This window comes from Typopeltis vanoorti, chromosome 10, assembly GCF_054136105.1.
Source record: "Typopeltis vanoorti isolate ZY-2024b chromosome 10, IOZ_Tvanoo_1.0, whole genome shotgun sequence".
Taxonomy (NCBI): Eukaryota; Metazoa; Arthropoda; class Arachnida; order Uropygi; family Thelyphonidae; genus Typopeltis; species Typopeltis vanoorti.
In genome coordinates, this window is record NC_143558.1 from 123,921,552 (window position 1) to 123,947,287 (window position 25,736).

Genomic DNA, 25,736 nt, shown 5'->3' on the forward strand with positions numbered 1-25,736 from the left:
AAGAAAGAGCACAGATTGACAGAAGTTGTATTCAGTAGCTCTGATTAGGTATCAGAAAGCATGACTAGCATTTTATTATTAGTATTATTTATTTATTTATTTATTTTATTATTATTTTTTTTGTAGTTTGATTTGGATTAATTTATGGTCATTTTGCAGACATTTGGACTTCAGTACGGCTGAAGACTTTGTTTCAGCCAGCAATGATTTAATTCATTTATAATTCCAAAAAGTATTCCAAGGCATCTTGGCATATTTGGAAGACTTGGCATATTTGGAAGGCATATTTGAAAGATTATCTCCACAATTTCTGTAATGCATCTGAGCATATGTCATGGTTTAGAGAATCAAAGGAATAGCTATCTATCCAGCAAAACAAAGAATAGAAATTGTGGAGATAATCTTTCTTAGCATTTTATAGTGCCAAATGATATTGGGTTAAGAATGATTGTTGAAGGTGAAAATAACAGTTAGTTGGAGGGGTTTAAAAAAGAAAAAGTCAAGGGAATTTTCTGAGTGAACTTTGGTATTAGTATTACTTCCAAGCTTCTGTGGAGTTCGAACTCCTCGTAGGAGGTTGAACTCACAGACCACAATAACTATGACACCTTGCCTTGAATACATTTTATATTGAAGCTCATCACTCACTTTACAGAATACAGAAGCCTATGTTAGTTTATCATGAGCAAAATCCACAATCTGACATTATTGAAGAAATCAGCACAATTGGAAAAGAACTTGGATTTAATGAACTGGATAATGAAGATGTGAGAAATTTGCTCGATTCCCATTTAGAATCGAGCAAATCATTCTTGCTTAAACAGTTAAGCAAGAATGATCTCCTTCAACTAGAACAGTGTGCATATGAAGAAGAAGAGAAAGTTACGACTAAGAAGCTAACTGCAATAGAACTTGAGCTAGTTTTCAATTACATTGAGCATGCTACGGAAATTTTGTTTGATGCTGATCCTAATATAGAACGAAGCTTTGAAGTCCACTGAAATCTTGATAAAGTGATCGCCAATTGCATGGCAAGATGAAAAAGCACTATTCAAACATTTTTACTTAATTTTTTTTTGTAAAAAAAAGTAGCTCAATCAAATGTTTAGATATTAAGTAAAAATTTAAGCAATTGATTTTTATTAATATGATTTAACCCTCTAATATAGCTTATGCTGTAATTTTTTTTTCCAAATTTACACTAACTGATAGATGAATTATAATTATTCCTAATTCACTTGACGTGATTTCTCTTAGCATGTATATTAATTGATGGATTAATTAATTGTGTTAAGCGAGGTTTCCCAGTCTGACAGCCTTATCAACATCAAGTTTACTTAATATTCTGAACACTTCTCATTCTTGAACCGTCACTCTTCTAACTTCCTATTATTATTCAGTGTCATTCTTAACCTTCCCTCTCCTATACATGAAATACACTAACAAATATTCATTGGATGTTTCTGCTGTCTTCAGCAGCTGTGCCCTGTTTTCTGTCTCTAGCAGCCAAAGTCAGTCTTCCATATTCACTCTTTCTTCCTTTTTCTTCAATCCATTCATCTCTATGGATAGGTAGAGTCTGCTAATTAGAGGTCATAGCAAATTAATGCAGCTGGCAAGCCACTCCCTGCTGTATCATCCTAAGAGTAAGTATTTATCTATAGATCTGTGTGTTCACAGGACTGGTTTGCCTATTTTGAGGGATGAAAACCCTAATTTTCTGTGACAGGAATTCTCTATCTCTGTATGAGAGCTAACTCACCATTTAATTGAAAAAGATGTAATAAATTGTTCTCATGTCATTGACAGGATTCATACTTGGGTCTTTCGAACCACCAAAGGACTCATCCATACCAGTTGAACTATGAAGGCTCTAACCTTTCTTCTGCTAGCAACATAACTGTAGAATTCTGTGTTGAGGAGTACCCTGTTCTTCATATCTCCTCCATAGGATTCTCATTCTCAGAAGCTCTTGCATAATTCCATGATTATCCCTTTCACCCCTATTTTATTTTAACCTTCTAACCTTAACAATGCAATCTGACATTGCCATTGCCAACTGATTATGGACTAATACACATACACTGCTGATTTCTCTTCCATTCAATTGATGAAGCCACTGTACATCACCAGTATGTTTCCTTAATTTATCATAGTCTGCTGCTCTGTGATTCCAGAGATCTTTGTTCTGTGAAGCTTCTACCTGCTTAGCCATTCTTCACATCAGAACCACATGTCTCTCTTCAGTCTGTGGCACTGTGGTGACATCTATTATCATTGTATGAGACTATATTAAATCCACCCTCACATCCCATGTGTCTCTTCAGCTACATGTTGCATAAGATAGTTGTCCCTCAGTAACCCAAGGAAATCAGTCGCATGATAAAAATTTAATAGAGTGAAACAGCACTAGAAAATGATTAAAAGTAATATTTAATGCCCCAATATTTCGTATCAGTTACAGAGACATCAGGGAGTACAAAATGAGACTTGGAACATGCAATTTTTTTCCAATTATTTTGGAAAAAAAATTGCATGTTAAAATAAATCTGGTTGCATTGAAACTTCCCAAAATATGGGAAACACTAATACTTCAAGATCCCAGTTTACATCCAAGGCCACTGACAGGTATCCATAGAAGGTACCCCACCTTATTAGGAGTCTAGTTTTTCGTCCGTGTTTCAATTTTGTGCTACCTTTTGGTGTGTGCATTATGTCTCTGTAATTGAGATGAAATATTAGAAACATTAAATACTACTTTTAATCGTTTCCTATGCTGTTTCACTCCATTAAACTTTTATCATGAGTTTTTGCCAGTACTTAATTAAGCCTTAACATATGAAAATTATTCTCCTTAGGTTATTTCCTGCTTCCATAGTTAGTCACCCATTATTATTGCTTACCAATCTTATCCATTTGAACATTTCATAAAATCATCTCCCTCTGCATTTCCTATCCTTTAGCACCACTGCAATAGTTATTTAACATTTGTGATTGCCTCATACCAAATGGCTTCAAAGTCGTTATCATTACTGCTTTCATCAAGTTCCACATATGAAGATTTCAGAAGAGGATGTAGCACTTTTGAAATCAGCATTCTCCCCTTCATCTTTTATCTTTTCTGTATTTTCAAAATAGGCTATGGTTATCACATTCTCTTCTAGTGAACACATAATTTTCCCTTAACCATGTCTCACTGAATTGATATTAATGATTTGTGGACTGATTAACTGTATCAAGGCCATGAAGTCTGCACTCTTATTCCTAATACTCCTTGCACTGATGTATGAGCATAGCTGCTTTTCCTAGTCCCCCTTTCCTTTCCACAATTCCTTAATCATCTTTTATAGAATCCCCATATAGCACTATGCTACTTTCCACTATTTCATTGCAGTCATTCATCTGCTGCTGGTCTTTCCTTCTTATGCCTCCAACTATCACTTCTCTGAATGTACTATCTCACTCTGCACCTGCCTCAATTTTTTTCTTTAACATTTCTTTTCTAATATCTTCCTTCTTGTTCACGTCTTTCATATTTCATAATTATTATTATGAAATATGAAGAATGGTAATGAAATAGTAACATTTCTTTACCATTCTTCCTTCATTCTTCTACCATTTACCTTCTTTTGCATCTCCCTATGTTTTACTACTCTGATATGTTTTTCACCCTATTTGCTATTCCTGACTTTCGCTGTGCTCATATTGCTTCCATCAGTTGCTTCTTTCACCAGATTACTTTCCTTCTTTTTGCATAACTTTCTTACCATTACCTTGCTGCTCTTTCACAGTATCTTTCTTCTCAATCAGGTGAGTACTCGTTGTTTTTGTTACAGTCTCAGTAGTGTCATCCTCATTAATGTCTTTTCATTCAACTCTCACTTTGCACACATTCTCCTTCCATCCAACTTAAAAATTCATAACTTATCCATGTAATCTAAGAAATCCATGTAGCACTTTTCACATTTCACAAAATAACTAAAATCAAAATTTAACTTGTGAATAAACAAAGCTGCTACCCATGATGCCTGTCAGTATATGCTACTATAAGTTTAAAGACTGTGTGAAAACTGAAACAATTTCTTCTTTGACAAACACTGTGCACAGCTTCTCCAGCAACTTTCGTAACACCTTAATGCATAAAAACCCACAATTAATTAGCCCAAAAAAGTTATTGAATCTGCATGTTCTTCTGCTTGGACATGCTCTGTTATGAAGAACACCAAAGCTTCAAAAAAACTTATATTAACAAAAGCTATAATTTGCATTATTTAAATTTAGCAAAGCTATTGCATATATTAGCTTAACAGAGAAACTGTGCACATGCAAACAAAAAATATTTCATCTCATCTTTGGATCACATTTTTATTTATTATAAATATTTATACTTTCTTCATAGTTAGAGATAGGTACTGCTTGTCATTTTTTAGGAAACCATTGCCAGAGATATATAAGGAAGTACACCAGAGCTGAAGACATCACCTGCTAAATATAAAGGATTTGGTAATCTAACTTTCATTGTTTCCCACTTGGCATAAGAATATCAGGCTTGGTATTCTCTCACTAATAGTGAAATAATTGTTGGTCATTTGAGACCAGGGAATGAAACATAGCATAATCATGACCTATAGCTAACAAGTATAACACAGCAGAAATTATCTGTGCTCATTATTCTAAAACCCAATACAATATGGTTTTGATTTTAAAATAGTATTGTTTTGCATACACATCTCTGCAGTTGATTTCTGTTTTCACTGCCATAAAAAAAAAAAAAAAAAGCTTGCTGTGCAGATAATCAAAAAATATGGCAGTGGTATAGTTATTTAGCTTATTTCTTTATTAATTCCTCTTCTGAACTATGCATTTTTGTGGGCTAACAGCCTGTCTTGATTGCCTCTTAGAGGCAATCAAGGCAGTCAGAACAAACTTCAGATATGTTTTTATCTGTATTGACAGTTTTAAATTCATACTGGTAGTCCATAAGAAGGCTTTATGTAAGTTTTTTTTTATGTTAGAATGAGGTTGATTGATATCATAATCATAATGGTTTTTACAGTCAGCCACCAATATTGGCAGGCATTTTCTAGTGACCTTTCACCTGTTTTTAATGGATAAATAGGTAGTCTTGTCTATGATTTTGAATGATGCTGTTGTTATTTGTGATAATAAGGCCAGTATATTATTTCTGTTATTGGTGTGTGTTCTAGCTGTTTTGCCTGTTGGTGGAATGATGAAAAACCAGTGTTTCTGGTAGAAAGAACCCTGCCACCTTCATATGAGCCTGGCTAACTTACATTCAGTTGACAATTCCTTATAAAGGTTCTTCACATCCTTGATGCAAGTGCATCAAGAATGTGAAGTGATTTGTAAGTGATTTGAATGCCAGTATTTCCACCAAAGAGCATCATAAATACCAACTGATCTATGAAAGTTCCTCTCTGATATGGTTTGGATGTTAATAAAAGTGGAAGTAAATGATTTTCAATATTGGGTAATGTCATCACCATTTTTATGCTACCTTAAATCTCCTGATAATCATGGTGGAGATATTAACAGATAATGAAAATCATTTACTGTCTACTTTTATTGGTATCCAAGCCTCACCATGTAGGGCACCTGCATAACTCAGTTATATACAATACCAACTATAGGATTTCTGGCTTATCTAACCCAGAAAATTTAGAGTACATAGTGTAAATATAACTCTCCTCCTTTCATGGTTGGAGCCCCTTATGGGTGCTTACTAGAACATTTTCAACTTTAAAATTGTGTTAACTGTGGTAAAGCAGGATGAAAATGCTTTGGAGATTAACTCTTCGAGGGTTAACATCCTTCCTTCCCCATGCCATCATATCAGTAACCAATAAGGCGCTACTTATTTTCGAAGTTTAGTTTTTTCTATGAGGCACCTTTTCATTTTGTTCTATATAATAAGTAAAAAAATTAACAAATTTATTGAATGTTTAGGAATCATGACATACGCTATTTGATATTGACATATGTATAGATCATGATGATATGCTATTTCAAACTTGGACATGACATCATGTCCAAGTTTGAAATAGTGTAATAAGTGAACTATAACATGCATTATAGTACAACCCACATTTTTTTTTCAGTATTTCAAAAAGCAGCTTGAATTTTCAAGCTACTTTTCTCTACACATATTTGTGTAATCATAATACAGCATTGTTAAGTCTTCAATTACATTATAAAAATGGCAAGCACATCAGCGAGCAGCATTGCCACCTTGAAAACAACGGAAATGTGATATTGAACAGATATCAGCCATGTTGCCCCATTCAAGACTCCCTTCCACAAATAAGTAATTTGCAATCTGGGAAAATGCAAGAAAACCTACAAAGTTGAAAAAGCATGTCATGGACAAAGTTGAAGGCATATGTAGAGAATGGGAAAATCTTGGAAAGAGCCAGAACAAGGTGAAGAATTGGGAAGTTTTAATGAAGAAGGAAAATGAGCAGAAAGAAGATCTCAATCTCTTTGACATAGCTCATGCCAGTACCTTGGACATGATAAAAATTCCAAAATACAAGCAATTCCTTTTGGCACAGAAAGAAGGTCACAAAGGGAAAGTGTAGATGGGGCACTTGTAAAGAAAGAAGATGCAGCAGCAGAGAAGTGAGAAGAACATTTTAGAAAAATCGGGAAAGAGAAAATGAAGATATGGTTAACTGCTTTCAACAGGCTTTGGAGAAGAGTAGAGAAGACAGTCCAGTGAAATTATTCATCATCATACGTATCAAGGATTTAGGCCTAGCATGGCCTGTTCCGGCCTTAGAAGTCATCGTTGAATCGTTTAGGAGGACGTCCTGGTTTTCTTTTTCCTAATGGCTTGTACTTTAAGGCTTGTTTGGTAATCTTTCTGTTTTCATTCTTTGCACGTGTTCCATCCATTTATGTTTATATTTTTTAATTTTTTCTATTACTGGTTCTTGGTTTAATTCTTTCGTAATTTCTTAATTTCTTTTGTGATCAAATAGGGTATACTTTGCAGTTTTTCTCATAAACTTCATTTCTGCTGTTGTTAATCTTTGTCTTTTTGTTTTATTGTCCAGATTTCTATTCCATACATTAAGACCGGTAAGGCTAATGTATTGTATACTTTTAGCCTGGTTTGTTTTTGAACTAGGTTTGGTTTAAATATAGAGTTAATTACACCTGTTATTTTTAAATATTTTGCAATTATTATGAAATTATAATGAAATTATTATTATTATTATATGACACCTCCAGGGAGTCCAGAGACTCATCGAATGAGGGCACCTACTCTACAACTGTCTCCACCACTCAGTCCACCAACTACAACTGTACCAACGGCATCTACCGCCCAGCCCCACCACTAGTATTTTCACAGACAGTCATCCATGCCCATGGCAGGATTCAAACCTGCAGCGTTTGACAGGAGAGCGGATATGCTAACCACTCAACCAACCAGGCCGGCAAATGAGCTACACTATGCAGCTGGATGATTTAATGACATCAAACACAGCAGTTCTTCTCTCACTGCTTCCTCTGATTTCCTGAACAAGGATGCTGCTCACTGGAATGAAGATGAGTCATTCCAGTCAATTAAAAAAAAAACAATGCATGAGAATTGTTAATGACATTGCAGAAAGAGGCATGATCTTGATGAATACAACCAACTACACATCAACAATGAATACCAGAAACAGTTTCTTTTGTTGATCACAAGTGACTACAAGAAGTATCCTGATTTCAAGAAAGTAACAGCAACAAAATCAGTAAATTTAAGAATTTGTAAACTTTGTATTAATCTGTTTGAATAACAAAGTTTCATTTCATTATTTCCTACTTTTATTGGCATCCAAGCCTCACCATGTAGGGCACCTGCATAGCTCAGTTATATACAATACCAACTATAGGATAATTGTAATCTTTGTTTGAAAAAAAAAAGTTAAAAATTATTGATGAAATAAAAAAAAATTAAAAATTCACTTTGGGCATTAAAGTAGTTTTTTGAAATTATGGATTCTACAACCATGTTAAAACAACTCTTTTTATTACGGTTTTTATCACAGTTATTTTAACACAGTTGTAGAATCCATAATTTCAAAAATGAATGCTGATCGCCGTGTAACACTAAAAGAAAGGATTAGTTTTTTTTAATTAAAAATAAATAGCAATTATGTACTTTTATTAGGAGCAATATTAAAAACTAACTATTGTGATCCCTAAGTAAAACATTTTGAATTTTCAGTTTTTTTTTTCTTATGGCAAAAACAATGAGGCATTTGCCTCATACAAAATTTGCTATTTTTAAGAAGCAGTCTAGTAACCATCATTGTCCCTCATTTTTCATCATTTTCTCAGGATTATCATAGAAGATCTCTATAGCATCAATGAACAAAGCCATGGATTAGATCATTTATTCATGGATTTGCAGAGTTTGTAATTCATACATAAAGCTTTCAACAGGAGTTATGAAGATTCTTAAAATTGAGTTGCAACATCCTTGCTGCTCAGAAATTTATGCTATAAGACAAGTATCTCATTAATGCAGTGGCAGGTCCACTGTGTGTGATGAACTTCTTTCTTCTTCTTCCTAAAAAATTGGAGCAAAAGCAATTGAATTTCAGATAGAAAAGAAGATAATGGCAATATGTACCATTGAATTATAATACAAATTAAAACTTTGAATTAACTGTTACATTGCATTAAAAATTAAAGAATTGAATCTTATTTTTTTATTGCACTCCCACAGATGAGAGGCCACAAGACCTATAGCAAATGATTTGTGTGGGCTGGGTTCAAGGCCCAAGTTATCTGTGGATATTTTTCTTAACAGGAGAAAGCTGTTCCACAGAACTGAGATAGATGGAATAAAAGGTGACTGGAGAGAACAGGTTTGAGTCTGTAGTTCACCTGTAAAAGGATGTTAAGTTATGCCTATGGAAATATCTGTAAAAGAGACATGATGCAGAAACTGTGTGAGACAATGGCTGAAGAAAGTCTGTAAGAGAGGGTCATCAGTCAACTGAATCACTGAAGCAGCATCATCAAGAATTTTTAAAGAGGTCTTTTAAGTGCATCACCCCAGTGGTGGTGCACCTAAATTTTGTATGTCCATGGTCAGTTAAAAAAAAAAAAAAAAAAAAAAAAAATCTGGAACAGACAACCAAAAAACAGACTATCTCAACATGCTTTAGAGAAGGACCACAAGAAAGCCAGGCTACTTCAGAAATACCAGTTTAAATTGGAAAGATTGTTCCTGGATGTGGAACAATCTACAGAACCCTAGTTAACTGTAACAGAACTGGCATATCTTACAGAGATTTTGCACACTGCTCTTTTGCCTGTCAGCATTAACAATAGGAATTAGTGTGAAGAGCATCATTGCTCTTGTTATCCAGATCACTTTGTTTTCTGTCTTCACTGAGTGTATGTTGTTATATTGCTTCTGATAATGCTAGCTTGAGCTAGCAGAATGTCAGCAAATAAATAATTTTGGGTAGTAAATTATTTATTTGCATCTTATAGTTTTCTGTTCCTGGTTGTGAATTATTTTATACCACAGTAAAGTAATATCTTCAAACCAAGAACTTGAAAGTTCTCCTGTTTATTGATAATGCCATCAGCTCATATCTAGACCTTTAGTATTCCCCAGGATTCATAACAGTAAAATTTTTGTTCTTGAACACCATCTCATTGATCAAACCAGTAGATTAAACTATCTTCATGACTAGGCTACTGGTGTATAGATGCTGTTGACTTAATATTAGTTGCCTCAGTATCCCATAATACACAGTACACTTCCTTCCAGATTGTTTTTGACCTTTATTGAGGTCTTCAATTGGAGCCAGAACCAGAAAGATACTAAGATTGTATTAATACAGAAATCCTGTATTTTTCATATATATATATATATATATATATATATATAGTCAGAAGGTACATCACCTTGTTATAAGAAAGCCTCCTCTATATACAAGTAGCCTAATCATGAAGATGCTTTATGTGCATACTTTGTTTGCTTCCATTATCCATCTGAGACCGGCTAAGTTCCTTAATTAGAAGTTTTAGGCAATTAACGCAGCCAGCTTGACACTTCTCTGTTGCATCCCATAAGCCAGAAGTATTTTATTTCTGTAAGATACCTGTGTTAGTTAGTCTCATGTGGAGATGGAGGAAAAAATCCTCCATCTCCATATGAGACTAACTAACTTGCATTTAATTGAAAATCCCTGATAAATGTTCTTTGCATCATAGACGAGATATGAACCCAGATATTTTCTAACCAAAGGGCTCTGTTGAAATCAACTGAGATATGAAGACTTTTTTGTTTGCTTACACTTGGATGATTAAACAAGAACATAATTTCTTGTCAGGTTTAATTTACTTTGTAATTGCTTTGATGAAAAAACTTTGTTTTATACCAGTAGATTAGCATGTCATTGCAAAGTTTAAAACAAAGTACCATAATCTACTTGAACAGCTTTCATGGTGACCAGTGGAGAAGCAAACTGAAATTAAAAGAATTCTGGAAGAGTTACATCAGAAATGCTTTAGAGTGACAAAGCATGGGGGAATGAGACAAATCATTGTCAGTGGTATAGGAAGAATTGTGGTCATTGTGCCTGATTTTGAAGAGCTCAGACCTACTAAACAACAACAAAACTAAACTGAAATTGTGCTGCTTTTAGTAAATCTCACCCTGATGTGACATCAGAAAATGCACTTTTCTAGTCTTATTATGAAGACATCTTTGAACAAGTTCTTAAATGTCACACAAAAAGTTGTATGAACCTTCATACCAATACACATTTCACATACACACCTGCATGTGAAATGACTGCAAAATTTCAAGGCAATTCTTATGAAATGCACAAACTAAAATCATTATAGTCTTCGTATGATTCTGACAACATTCAGGACTTGTTTATGAGTCAGTTCTCATATTGAGCCATATGCATTTATCCTGAGTGAGATTTCATAACTGAAACAAGTGAAAAATTATTCTTTCTTTAAGCAGAATGTGACTTACTCTTTCCCACCTTCAGAAGAATGTCAACATTGTATCCTCTCCACATAAGGCTTATAAAAAAATTTTGTTTTTTGCACACCAACATCATCAGGAAGATGTTGAAAGTTTATTTTTCACTTGGCTAGAGTATAATAAAATTAGTTTAATCCTTTATCCAAATGTGAGCAAACAAAGTTTGCACCTGAAAGTATCTTTAGGACTGGGGTAAGGCAGTACAACATCAGGGCAACTCGTTGCAAAGGTGGAGCAAGCTACCAACACTCCACCTTTGCAACGAGTTGGTAAGGTGTTGTACCACCTTACCCCAGTCCTGAAGATACTTTCAGGTGCAAACTTTGTTTGCTCACACTTGGATAAAGGATTAAACTAATTTTATTATCATCAGGAAGGGAGGTGGGAAAGTTCCCTGACACACTCTCTTCAGAAATAAGTGGAGTCAATTCTAACTCTATTATGAAAAATGATCAAAAAATTTCATCCAAAAAATACTTTTCCTTACAGAAAACATCTCTCACCTTGTGTCACTGAAGGAAGGCACAGCACTGTTCATAGTTAAGGAACTGATTCAATTAATTAGGTAGTTTTCTTTTACGTTTCAAAAAAAAATCAGTAACATTTTTTGTTTACTTTTTCAAGTTTATGATCAAAGTGTAATTTACAGTTATGTTTATTTTAACATACATATTTTCTTGAAAAAGGAAAGGTCATAAAAGCATCTTTTTACATTTTGTTTATGTGAATGATACTGTGCAACATGTAGAAGGGAGGCAAGGATTAGGAGAATTAAAGGTGAAAGAATCAAAGGTGTATCAAGTGTTGCTTGTGTTAGATGTTAATGTTGCTATGGGAATGGATGACATCACCACATATATTTAGAGAATGTGCAAAACAGTTAGCAATGCCTTTGACCTGGTTATTTAAAGAAAGTCTTGCAGTAGAGAAGGTTCCTAAGGAGTGGAAAGAAGGCAAAATAATATCTCTCCACAAGCATGGTTTGAGAACAGAAGTTTCCAATTAGAAACTGGTCTGTATATCTACAGTTGTGAACAAAGTGTTGGAAAAATTGGTTAGAAATAGAATACATGATGGGGTTGGACATAAGACTCTCTATGATGGTCAGCATCGGTTTGTGAAGGACTGGTCTTGTTTTAGCAACCTGCTTATTATTATTATTATTATGGGCGACTCCAGGGAGTCCTTAGACTCATTGAGGGAGGCCCTAAACATCATGTCCATACAACTATATGACATTCTTACAGTATCTATCATACCTTGCCTTGAACTCACTCACTGTCATAGCACCCACAACAGACTCTGGCAGCTTATTCCACTCATTTACCACTTTAAAAGTAAAGAACCCAGCTCTAACACCCCTGCTAACCACACTCTTGCCCAGCTTCCGTGTGTCCCCTAGTTCTCCCACCACCAGTCCTGATCTCAAAAATATCCTCTGAATTAATCCTATAGAAACCCTTTAGCAATTTGAATGTCTCAATCATATCTCCCCCTCTTCCGCCTATCAACCAATTTCTGCAACCCACAAATCTTCAACCAGTTCTCATATGGTTCATTCCATAGACCCGCTATCATCTTAGTCACTCGCCTCTGGATCCTCTCCACCTCCTCCCCATCAAGAAGGAACCTAGGTGACCAAATCTGGGCACAGTAGTCGAGATGAGATCTTATCAAGGCTCGGTACAGAGGTACAATAACTTGCTTGTCTCTGCTCGTCAATAAGGTGACAAACATGTTGTAAAAGGGAGATTCATATATAGTGATTTTTTTTTTTTTTTTTTTTTGACATAACAAAGGCATTTGATCAATCACTACATGAAAGATTGTTATATAAGCTGCAGAAGATGGGATTAGATAGTAGATTAGATGGATTGGGCTTGATGATTGGCTTTCTGAAAGATACCAGCAAGTTGTGTATGATGGAGCAATGTCTCAGAAAAGGAAAGTGACCGATGACATGCCTCAGAGTTTTGTTTTTGGGCCCTACTGTTTAACTTATTTGTTAATGATATTTCATGTGGATTGACTGGGGATTTTCAAATGTTTGCTAACGATGCAAAGTTAGGTAGAATTATCAGGAGTAATGATGTTAATTCTCTACAAGATTTGAATAGACTTTTAGCTTGGACAAATGAGTGGGTTTGCAGTTTTGCAAGGTGTTAGCTGCTTCAGGAAACAGAGATATAACACCATACTCTATTGGTGGAGCTGTACTTCAGGAAGTGGATGAGATTTGGGATCTTGGAGTGATGGTAGACAGTAGACCAACGTTTCAAAGGCACGTCATGAGTGTTGCAAACACTGCATATCATATTGCTGCTATGATAAAAAGTACACAACATGTAGGTATAAGGAGGTGGTGCCTCTATATAAGGCATTGGTCAGACCATATATGGACTATTGTGCTGAGATTTGGTCACCTAGTTTTCATTGTAATGTGGAAACACTAGAGGGTCCAAAGACGAATGTCCCAAATGATATCGAGACAAGTGTTGGCTATATGAAGAGTGGTTGAAGGAATATGTATTACAGAGGTTGGAGGCTAGGAGGAGATATAGTAGAGACCTTCAAGTTAGTTAAGGGATTCTATCAGATTAATACAGAAGGAATTATAAAAAGAGTGGATATTAAGATGGGAAGAACAAGAGGCCATCCCTGGAAGTTGTAGTGAAGAATGGTGTGAGGAGTAGATTTTTTACATGGAGAGCTGTGAGTGAATGGAGTGCATTGTGAATGCAGGCAGTGTAAATAACTTCAAAGCTCATTATGATAGACATGTTGCTGGTTGAGCAGGCCTCCTATTCCATTCACCATTCACTGTCTGGGTGTGTCTTAAAAAATATGAGGGGTTGGGGTTCAAGTATGGAAACTTAAAAGTGATTGCTTGGCTAACCTTATTTTTCTTAACATTTTTAGTGAAATTATTGTTGCTGGAATTTAAGAGGCACATTCAATTTATCAACCATTAGAACATCTCTAGCTTTAATTGATAACTTAAATAGATTTAAGTTATCTATTGTAGAGATGTGTGTGACATTTTACTTCTACTTAAGCCCTTATAATACCTCTGCCTCTTCATTTTAGTTTGATATGACACTTTTCAGGAGACCTTAAGCATTGTAAGAAGCAGAACCACATTGAAAGATACAATCTGTATAGGAGTTTGTATGAGAAGATGAAAAAGGCTTTAGGGCCATATTTTGCTATTTTCCAAGTACTCTAGTTCTTTTAATAATTAGATTTGATGCCATGTTTAAAATGATACAATTTATATTCTTGTGTACGTCTGTCATGTAAGTGACAGAAGCAGTAATATTCAGCTTTGAACTAGAAGTATAGCAAGCCAAATATCCCTTTTCTTATAAATCATTCTTGTTTACAAGAACAGGAAGCAACTTTTTATGGTACTTGGTTTAATGGTCGCTGCTATGAATGAGTCCTGATAATTTATAATCTGCATTAGGTGTGTACATTGGTACAATTTATGGCCTATATATATATATATATATATGAAATTCACACAAATAAAAATTGTAATGTTTGCAGGCCCATGGATTGTAGATTTTTAATATGGCATGACTTGAAGAGTGGTAAGAAAGTTATATTGTTGATACAGCTTTCTTTAATATTATATTAAGCTCAATTTGTGATGTGATACTGTGTTGTGTTACCATATTTTGTATATTTACAACTTAAGAAATGCCTTAAAGTTTATCTTTATTTTCTGACTATAGAACAGGAGTTTCGCAAGTTAGAAATTTATGGTAAAAAGACATCAGCTGGGAAGAAGAAAACAGATGATAAACCATGGAAACAAGAGGTGTGTGATTTTGATTTAAGTTATCTATTAAATATAGATAACTAAGTTATCATGAAATTCCTGATACATATACCCTCAATCTTCTAAGGCATTTCTAACTGCATCAATCTATTTAGATCTTGGTCTTTTTCTGAGTCTTTTCCCCTTTCATCCTGACAGCAAAATATTTTGCTAATCTTTCATTTCCCATTCTGTTTCAGTGATGTTACTACCTTACATAAACACTGCTCATACATTCCTGAATGCTACAATGTTTAGCTCTTTAATATTTTCATTTTTAATATGATTTGGCAGTTAATGCCACCTGCAGAACTATCATCTGTTGTCCTTAGTCTTGTATATAGCTGGTTTAGTGTCTTAACTAATTTATTTCATATAAATTATTCACTAAACTCCACCATACCAGCTTTACTCATTCAGTTGACTCTTTCATATTTAATTTCCTGTCTTCACAATAAAGTTTTCTTAAATTACCAAAAGTTTTGCTTGTTCAGTAGGTTCTCCATTCAGGATGCATTTGATATTTTCAGTGTTTTTTCCTACCTTAAAGTGATTCATATTAAATGAATAACACTAACTGTTGACTTGTAGCCAAAATATACTTTATATTGACAATTAACTATTTGGGCTGATGTGCTGGTTTGAACTCATTTTAAGGTGTAATGGAATAAATACAGCATATAACTAAACAACTAGTTTTATCAATCCTATATTTCATCTCAGAGACATAATCAGGGAAACACAATTGCACAAAGCAATAAGTGGAAAAGATTAGAATGAATTCTAATAAAAGTACAATCTCTGCACTGCATTCAAAACTTATCTGAAGCTGGCTGCCTTCATCTGCTTTCCCATGGATCCTCTACCTCCTCCTCTCTCTCTCTTTGTGTGTGTGTTCCAGGAGTTTTTGGAATTCCTTGTTCCTGCAAGTTATATTATGGTCAGACTGGGCGATTATGGTTGTATTAAACTTCTCAAGATTTGGGAAACTTATTCTTAGGCCTCCTGCCCAACACAACTAAAGCTTAGCCAACAACACCCATAGATGGTACCCCTCATAAGATTTTAGGCTTTGTCTAATTTTTTTCTACTTATTGTTTTTTGCAAGTTTAATATTGTTTCCCTGATGTTTCATTGACTGATACGAAATATAGGATTGATTAAACTAGTTGTTTAATTATATGTGCTGTATTTATTCCAATAAACCTTAAAATGAATACTTTGTATTACTCATTGTAATGTGTCATTAACATGATATAATTGTAATATTTTGAACAGCTTTACTCTTTGCACCTTGTCATATGGTTTTTCCAGATCTGCAAAACAGATTATATTTAGATCCCCGTTATATTCCCATGGTTTCTCAGTTATTTGGCTTGAAACCAGTTCATTCTTTTCCAGTTTTTTCTTCAGTTTTCCTTAGCCTCTTCTCAGGTATGCATGCATAAACCTTACCTGAAATAAATAACAAGGAAATTTCTCTTTAATTCCCATATTCAATTTTATTTCCATATTATAAGTGGTTACTATGATAGTCCTATTCCATTCATCTGAAATTTGATTTTCTTACCAGGCCTTTCTAGTTATATAATATAGATACATACTAACTTTTATGCCTTCATATTTGAGCATTTCTGGTTGAATATCATCTGTTCCATCTACCTTTCCACATTTCAGTTTTTTTTTTTTAAATAGCTTTTTCTACCTCAAGTAGTGTTACATATTTCTGATTGCATGCCTGTTGAATATGTTCTACTGCCATTCTGTCACCTCTTATTTCATTTAAGTCTTTCAAAGTAACTACTCTAACCGTCCAAAATATATTTATCTTCAGTTTTCATGTCACCACCTGTCATCATCTCTGATTGCTTTTACAGTTCTCTTTTCTCCATTTATAAAATTGGAGAAAAGAATACTGTTACTCCATTACATATTTATCTTCTATATTTTTATAAAATCCATTCTATGGCTTGTTTAGCTACTTTAACACACTGCTTCCCATTCTTACATTTCTGCTGTATTTATTGAGAGCACATGCTGACTAATTGGCTAGGAACTTTCAATATGCCTTTTCTTTTCCAGGATGATAGCCTCTTTTAAATTCATAAGTCTTCCAATGGTGTTCTGGTGTTTCTGTCCTTGACAATAACTCCATCACATACTTCCCTGGTGGAATCAGAGTTTGACACTAAGATTCCAAGGTTTGCTTCTTGTTTTCTAACTCTTCTTTTTTTTTTTTTTTTTTTTTCTCCAGTAAGATTTATATATTTGAGTCCATAGTTCACCTCGGAAACTTGCTAGACTTATTTTTTTTAAAAACTTTCTTAAATATTTTTCTTTACAGATGGTATTCAATTTCATCTTGCTCAAAACTAAATGGTCATCACTTCCTGTTTTCATCCCCTTTATACTTTTGTCCTGAACTAGCATGAATATATCACTATCAACAGTAACATAGTTAATAAAAATTTTCTTATTTTTTGTGTGTGAGAATCTCCATGGGAATTTGTACACATCATTATGCTGGAACATGGTGTTAATAATGACTAGTCATGTCTTGAACAAAAGTTTAGTGAGTACTTACCATTATTTTTAGATTTGCACCTTTTTCAATTTTCTAACATATTTCTATGTGTTATTCATTTTCTACTCTGCTGTTTACATCTTCAACTTTTTTTCTTTAGCAGTTGCCTTTTCTAATGACTCAAAAATTTTTCCACTACTTCTTTAGTAGAATATTGTATCATCCATAGACATGAATTAGTCTCATTGTCTAATTTCTTATTTGATCTTTGCCATGTTGCTCTACTTGATAGTGCTTGCCATTCAAGATTATATCCTTGTGTTAAGTGTTGAATACTATGGCTACTTCTTCCTTTTCTTGATCCTATGTAGGTATCTATATAAATCTGCACCTGTTTACTTTTTAACATTATTTTATTTTCAACTGTTTTGTTTGAGAACTTCATATATATATAACAATCCTGTTCGTGAAATATTGAAATCTGTGTGCAATACAAGTTTCAATACTTCATAAATATTAAAAAAATGTCGAGATTAGATTGATAGCAGAAAATTAACATCTGCAGATTGTGGCTTATGGAAATACTGATTATGAAATCCATTCCTGTGATTCACATGATGTGTAGCAGAAGTATAGTATGCCCACGCTTTAGATATCTTCGCTTGGCTTTGTGCCAAGAATAGTCGATTCATGCTGAAAGAGAGAGAAAGAAATGAAGGACGTACGAATTGGTTGCCAACACACAAAATCATGTGCTATATAGGTAAAATTTTCCAACTGTTATACAAGCAACATAGTTAACTACAATGATCATAAAAGAGAAGTTAATTTTCCGACGTGTAATAATAAACAACTCGACCCACAATACGGATTGATTATCCTATTATCGGAATGGATTCTCCTTCTGTGGGCGTACTATAGTTGACACATGATCGAAGTTGGGCTGAGAAAGAATGATTGAATTGAATTTTAATAGAAAGAATTTTGAATATTAATAGAATTTAAGGAGAATGGTGAAATTGTAGATATCAACTAGATAAACAGTACAATTAAATTGTATTGCAATAAGCAGATCTCAGTAGCAGTAGATATACAGTTGAAAATCCATGTATAACTTTTATCTCCCCAAAAACTCAACTACTAATAGCTTACTGGTGGCCAGAAGCCTTACCAATAACATAAATAGTCGATTAACACATTGTATGTTACATGTATTATATACTGCATTCTTACAATAAAGTAAGCTAGAGAAAAGAAAATTTCATAAAGAAAATCATAAGAGAAAATATATTTACAGTACTGTACTGTATTTATTGAGACCATATTTACATCGGCTGTTTACGAGATGAATTGTTTGTCAATCAGTATCTACATCAATATTGTCTTATATGATACAGAACACTCTAAATGTTATACATATTATTAATACTAGATATCAAAAATGAAAACATAATGTGAAAAAGAAATTCATATTTATTTGCAGGTACAATGATTCATGCATTGATACGAAGAAGCAGCAGTATGATTGCTTTATGGTAACCTAGTGTAATTGATAAGATTGCTTCATGGTAGCCTAGCCTATACATTAATGAATGAATCGTTATTTTTTATTTTATGCTAATTAATTAATAGTTAATTTATGTAGTTACAATTTCATACTGCATCTTTAATTTGTTTACATTTCTCTTGACTGCGAATGGCACCATGTATGGTCTGTAAGTTTTTATGTATATAGGTTTTGATAAATGTTAACTTTTTAGAATAGATGTGTGTATATTTTATGGTAGTAAATGATAAAATACACTAGTAATATTTTATGCATTCATGACATACCTAACTTTTCTTAATTCTTTTTTTGATATTTCTAGGCTACTTACTCTGTTCATGTTTTTTTTTTTTTTTTTTTTCCAAATTGTCGCAAATCTCCAAAAATGTTTTTGGAAATTTGCGACAATTCTCCAAAAATTGAAAAAAATCTGCATATAAGTGGACCCACTCACTTCAAACCCATGTTGTTCAAGGATCAACTGTAGTTACTTATATGTTGAGACTTAGATTGTTGCGTGAATTTATTTTGTGGTTTAATAATAAAGGGATGACATGTGCCAGAGATATCTTTGGAAATCACCCCGAACTCATTTTTCTGAAATATATGTGATCTCTTCATATTCATTGTTAACTCTAGTTATTTCATTTGAGTGCATAAGCATTATAACTAAATGACATTTATTTGATATAAACTTTGCAGCCTCGTTGATTATGAAAGTGATATTAAAAAAAAAAAAAAAAAAAAAAATCATGGCCATGAACTTCTCCCCTTCCTTCCTTCCTTGCTAGTTTTTGTATGGAACACCCAAAGTCCAAAACATCATACACAAATCTACAGTATGGCGGTGCTATGTTCATAACTTGTTTGCTGTTGGACTTTATGGTCAGATGCAGATAAAGATATGGTATACATCTCACTATTAGAAAAGAAATCAGTAATGCTCTTTTTTTTATATGCTAGTTACATGACATAACAGCTGACTGTTGTTCACCAATAAATTGGCATTCACCAACCAGTTCTCAGCAAATAGTGCTGGTGATACATTCAGCATTTTTTTTTGTTATTCAGATAACTCTGGCCCTCTGAATTGAATTACATAACCATTTTTGTCCAGTTTCACCACATGCATGTTAAGAAGGTGTTTGTTCCCTGATATTCCCACCTTCTAAACTAGTTCACAACAAATCTGTCTCATATGTCTGGCACACCTCCTCCAGAAAATATATCAGAAATATTCACGCAATGCAATTTTAACACATCTTTCAAACTTCGTGAAATTAGCAATCCTTATTTGCTCTTGTGGGATGGATAACCTGCTGCAGTAACCTGAATTCATTCAAATAAATGCATATAAAAATCGTTATGCCTAAACTGAGGATTTGAGGCTACATTGTGATTGGATGGTCAATTTAGTGCTCTTGTAAAATTGGTGATTTTTATGTTTTATTTATGATATTGCAATATTAAATATAGTTTAAAATGGTGCCAAAAACACACATGAAATGTAATGCTAAAAGAGTATAATAAGAATATTTGAAAATAAGAAGCCTTTCCCCACAACAGAAGATATTGAGGAGGTTATTGAAAATGAATTAACCTCCAAAATAGTGAAGTTAAAGCAGAATATTGGAGAGACAATGCAGGAATTACAGAAAGTCAAGTGGTATTTGAATGAACATAGGGAGGAAAAGAAAATTAAACAGCAGAATGAGAAACGACAAAGCACGGAATCAGGTAAGTTAGAAGATGAACTTAAATGATGCAATATTAGAATGTGATCCAAGAATTTGAAGAATAAAAAGGCTAGAAATCAAATGGATGTGTAATCTTATCAGGCAAGTGATTCATAAGAAAAGGATGGCCCATCATGAAAATTATAAGCAGCAGGCCAAAAGAGTCACAAATGATGTACAATAAGCTAAGTCTGAGTATGAAAAAAAAACTGGCTCTGCAAGCTAAAGATAATCCCAAAGAATTCTTTCGACATGTTGCTCTCCTGGTATTTACAACTCTCTTGAATTTTGCAACTACTTTCTTTAGATATCTCTTCAGCATGACATACAATGTATTCCTGCAAAGTTTTGTAGTACAGTTATGTAACACTTGACGTATGTAAATTCGCAGTTACGTAATAAATCTACTAGTGCATATGAACCACGTTTATGGCTTTGCGCAGGTGCATCTTTGACAGCCTTATTGCAGTACAGTAGTAGATGCTTTGCACGATTAGCTCAGTCACTTGTTATCACTGCTAGTTTCGTTGTTTTTTTCACCCTTAAAATGGAATGCAAATGAATGCAAAACCGAGTGCACTAGTAATAAATCTTAAAAACAAAGGTCTGCAATTACTTTAGAAGAAAAGTTGAAAATAAGTCTTATGTATGAAGGCGGGAAAATTCTATCAACAATAGCTCGGGAAATTAAATTGACCTATTTCGACAGTGAATACAATAGCGAAGGATAAAGTTTGCATTGTTAAAAGCACAAAAAGTAACATTGAAGGGCACAATTATTACCAAGAAGAGACTGGGCCCCGATATCAGAGATGGAGAAATTGTTGTCTCACTGGATCATTGATCTGACACAGAAGCGGATACCAGAAGCAGAACAGCCAACTTAGCCATCACAAAACATTTTTTATTTGAAAAGTGAATATTTCAGTTTGTTTTTATATTATTTTATATTATGTATTTTTCATACTTTCATATTTATGGTATGTATATTATTCAAATACAATTGATAATTTTTTTTAATCACCCCAAAAATGAAAAATATTAAAAATGGAAAATATCTGATTAATGGCAAAAAATGAATGTAAGACAGTGAGTGGTATGAGTAGCCATTGAACATTTTATTGTATATAAGTAATTTACAAATTCCAGTTACGTAAAGGTTTACGGAACACATTGGATCACTGGATGGCACTCCACAAGGCCTTAAACAGAAATACTTTAATTTTGATAACCTTGTACTTTACAAAAACAGACTGAACATAGCATTCAACTAAGTTCTGTAGTCACTTGTCATATGAGCACTTCCTTTGCAGCACTTGTTTGTTTTTATTTATTTATTCATTCATTCTGCTTTATTTCAAATTCCTTGGAATATACAAAGTTAAAGGTCTCGCTTAACTAATATACTTGCACATATCTTCTTTCAGTAAGCAAGTTTCTTTAAGCACGTCTCTCTTTAATTTTTTCAGAAGTAGGCATGAAGAATAATCATTCAGGCAATGGGAACACATTTAATTGAGCAGATCCAACTGCACTTCTAATAAAACGAACTCCACTGCAGATTTCATATTGCTTCTTCAGCATATGTCACTTACTTCTCATATACAAAAGCTTGATATATTATACTGTCCTTTAATTATTAATTTCACAGTTCTGTATCCTTGGAGAGTAGTTAAAGATGCATATAAAAACTTTTATGAAATAAACTAAGCAGGGACAAGTGATGGAAAATATCCAGGAGGAATGTGATCAATGTACATTTCAGTATTGGGAATAGTTTGTTTTATCTGAAATATCTTCTTCAGCTAGAGTAGAAGGTACTCACTTATAAATGCTGACATATGAAGATATAAAAGCTTTTCAGTGGCTACACTGCATAATTCAGGTAACTGGAATCTAAATAAAACTGAATAGAAGAAATTTCCCAACTGGGCATTCAGAGTTTTTAGGTAAGATTTTTCAGGCTTGAAGAGCAAAATAAAAATTGTGGAAAGGAAACTTGAAGAACATTATGTTTTCAGACCAAATAGGGGTTGTTAGTGAAGGAATTTTTATTTCAATACAAATAGTTAAGAAATCGAGAGAATATAACACAAATCTATATTTAAGTTTTGTAAATCTGGAAAAGCTTTGATAAGGTATCAAGAGAAAAACTGTTCAAAATATTACAATTAAATGCTGTAAGAGGGATATATTCTGCTCAAGTTAGAAGTCAGCTATTTGAATTGAAGGATATTGTTTGATATAAAATCATATGTAAGTGGTGAGTGCACCCTTATCTCTCATGTTATTCATTATCTGTATGGATCATTTTATGAAGGAAAGTGGTATCCCTGTTTTTCATATCAGGTTTAATATTAAAACTCCAGCTATTTAGTGATATTATACACCTACATAAATCTAGTACAAGTCTTCAAGACTCTTTAACTAACTTCAATAACTTTTGTAATAAATTGGCAATGAAAATAGGCAGGGAAAAAAAAACAGACATCAGTTTGATTCTTAGTAGTGAACTTGCAGATCTTTATACATTTCATTTATTTAAGCACAATTTTAATGAACTGTTTAACATTTTTTAATGCAGATGCTAAATTTATAAATATGAAAATAAATAATAGAATAAGTAACAGTATTATAATGGGAAGCCAATTGAATAGATTTATATGAATGAGAGTTTGAAGGAAGTGGATGAAAGTAATAATGTGGATGATGAGGTGCCAGTGCAGAGAAATAGCATGCTTATGCAGACTCCTTCACATGACAAAATGTGAGCTTGAGTGACTGGAAAATAATTGGCATGTGGTACAGCAGGACAGAGAATGAAAGAAAGAGTGAATGGAAAAAGTCTAAAAGTGCAAGAAACTGGGAAAAAATTGAAAATATCTTATGGAGATTCATTGATAAGAGGTGTATGTAATAACAACATGACAGAAGCATGGGTTTCCCAGGTGCGAAGATAAAAGGCTGTTAGTGAAGTTGTAAATTTTCAGAAGGAATTAGAGCTAATTGTTTTGACAGGCACAAATGCTTTGAAAGGTGAGAAATATATAATGAGAGAGAATATGAAAGAAGTGAAAATAAACAGTAAGAAAGTAAAGATTGTGAGTCTGCAACCTTGGTATGATAGGACAGAGAGAAGAAAGACCATGATTGTTAATGAATCAATGAGAAGATTGTACAGGAGGAATGGTGTGCATTTTATAGTTGTGTGGAGAGAATTTGATGGATGAAAGGACCTGTATATGCCTGATGGACTGCACTTGAATGGTTTTGGAGTTAGATGTTGTTGGATAAGGGTGTTTAGTGAGAGTTTGGAAGTGCAAAATCAGGGAAAATGAGATATTGGAGGTGGGGGAGGGCAATCAAGCATGTGTCTAGCCACCCCTGGGATAGATGAGTATAAGTGCAGGAATAACTGTGAAGAGCTGGGTCCAGTTTCCTAGATTTCGAATCATAATGTGCAAGTAATAACATTATGCAAGGGTAACTGTAGTCCAGGGGATCTTGAAATGCATGCACATGAATGATGAAGTATCAGAATGAAGGAGAGAAATTGTTGGCATTGGTCAGCTTGACATCACCAAAAATTATTGGCATCAGCGAGACCTGGTTTTCAGAAAATGATTAGTCACAGAATATAAGGATATTGTATTTTCAGAGAAGAAAATAGTGCAGGTGGAGGGGTATTATTAATGGTAGCTTGAGAACTTCAAAAATAGAAGTTAAGGAAGATTGTAGATCTGAGGGAAATGATTCATTTGAGGCTGTCTAGTGTGAGATAGAGGCCAGTAGGACAAAATATATTGTTGGTTGCTGCTATAGACCTGGGGATCCAGATGAAGATGTGGATGACATGCATTGTCAGATTAGCACAATGAGTGCAGGCTGAGCATTATCATGGGAGACTTCAACTATGGTGATATAGATTGGAAGGAGGAAAGGGCACAGGGCAAAATGAAAGTGGAATTTATACAGTTGCTAAGGAATAATTACATCGTTATCCTTTTAAAATTATTCCAATCATAGCAACACATGATAGAGGAGGACCAGGGATTTGAGAGTGCTCACATTAGAATGGGGAAAGTGGCCATGCAGTCATGTTCTGGGAGATTGCTGAACATGAGGAATTTTCAGTCAAGAAAGGTTTTATGTAGCACCTGCAAAAACTGGCAATTATAGCAAACTTAGGTGGCCACTTTGAGCAGTGCTATAGCATAAGATGCTACTTGAGGTGAATGTTGTTAATGCAAGTGTGACAAACTAATGTCACACTTGCATTAGTTTGTGACAAACTAATGTGAGAATTGAGGGATGAACTGGAAGTGGTCAGAGATTGTTTCAGAGGCAGTATCATACTGTATACCCAGGGTCAGGATGATTGTAGAAATTAAGTGGATGAGCAGCAATATAAATCAGGAGCTGAAGAAAAAGAGAAAAAAAAAAAGCATTGTAGAAGGATTATAAACAAAAAGATGATCAGCATGCTCACGAGCAATGCAAAGTGCAGACAAGCAGGGTAACTAGTATCATAAGGAAAGCTAAATCAGATTTTAAGAGAAAATAAGCTAAGTAGGTCTGAGTAAATCTGAGCGTTTTCATTATGTCACGGGTAAGAGAATGAATGATTATGGAAGAATAACTTGATCAATTGCTGGTGTTGGAAAAGTGACAGAAGCAAAAGAAATAGTTGAGTTACTAAGTGATCACTTTGCAAGGGCATATCATCCAGGGACTTTGCTTTTACTGATGTGACAAACTAATGTGAGAATTGAGGGATGAACTGGAAGTACTCATCATATTGAACAATATCAATGTGAATACAGCAGTGGGATTGGATGTTACATCAGCTCGTGTGCAAGAGAACTGTTAATGCCTTTGACAAAGTTGTTTTATCTAAATCTCAGCTCTGGCAAAGTTCCAAGGGGTGGAAGGAGGGTAAGATGATTCTGTTACATAAAGGTGGCTCCAAGACGGGCATAGCCAGTTACAGAGTAATTAGTATCTTTGGAGTAGTTTTAAAGTATTGGAAAAGTAGGTTAAAGATAAAATTTAAAAATGGGTGGATAGGAATA

The 25,736-nt window shown here is 33.9% G+C and overlaps 1 protein-coding gene across 1 annotated transcript in view; it reads left to right on the forward strand.

Annotated features, from left to right (window-relative positions):
- mRpS35 (mitochondrial ribosomal protein S35) overlaps window positions 1-25,736 on the forward strand; it is a 107,174-nt gene that overhangs the window by 4,669 nt on the left and 76,769 nt on the right. Inside the window, exon 2 of the mRNA XM_090399169.1 lies at window positions 14,773-14,858. Coding sequence (XP_090255295.1) covers window positions 14,773-14,858 — 86 coding nt within the window. The remainder of the gene's footprint in view (window positions 1-14,772; window positions 14,859-25,736) is intronic.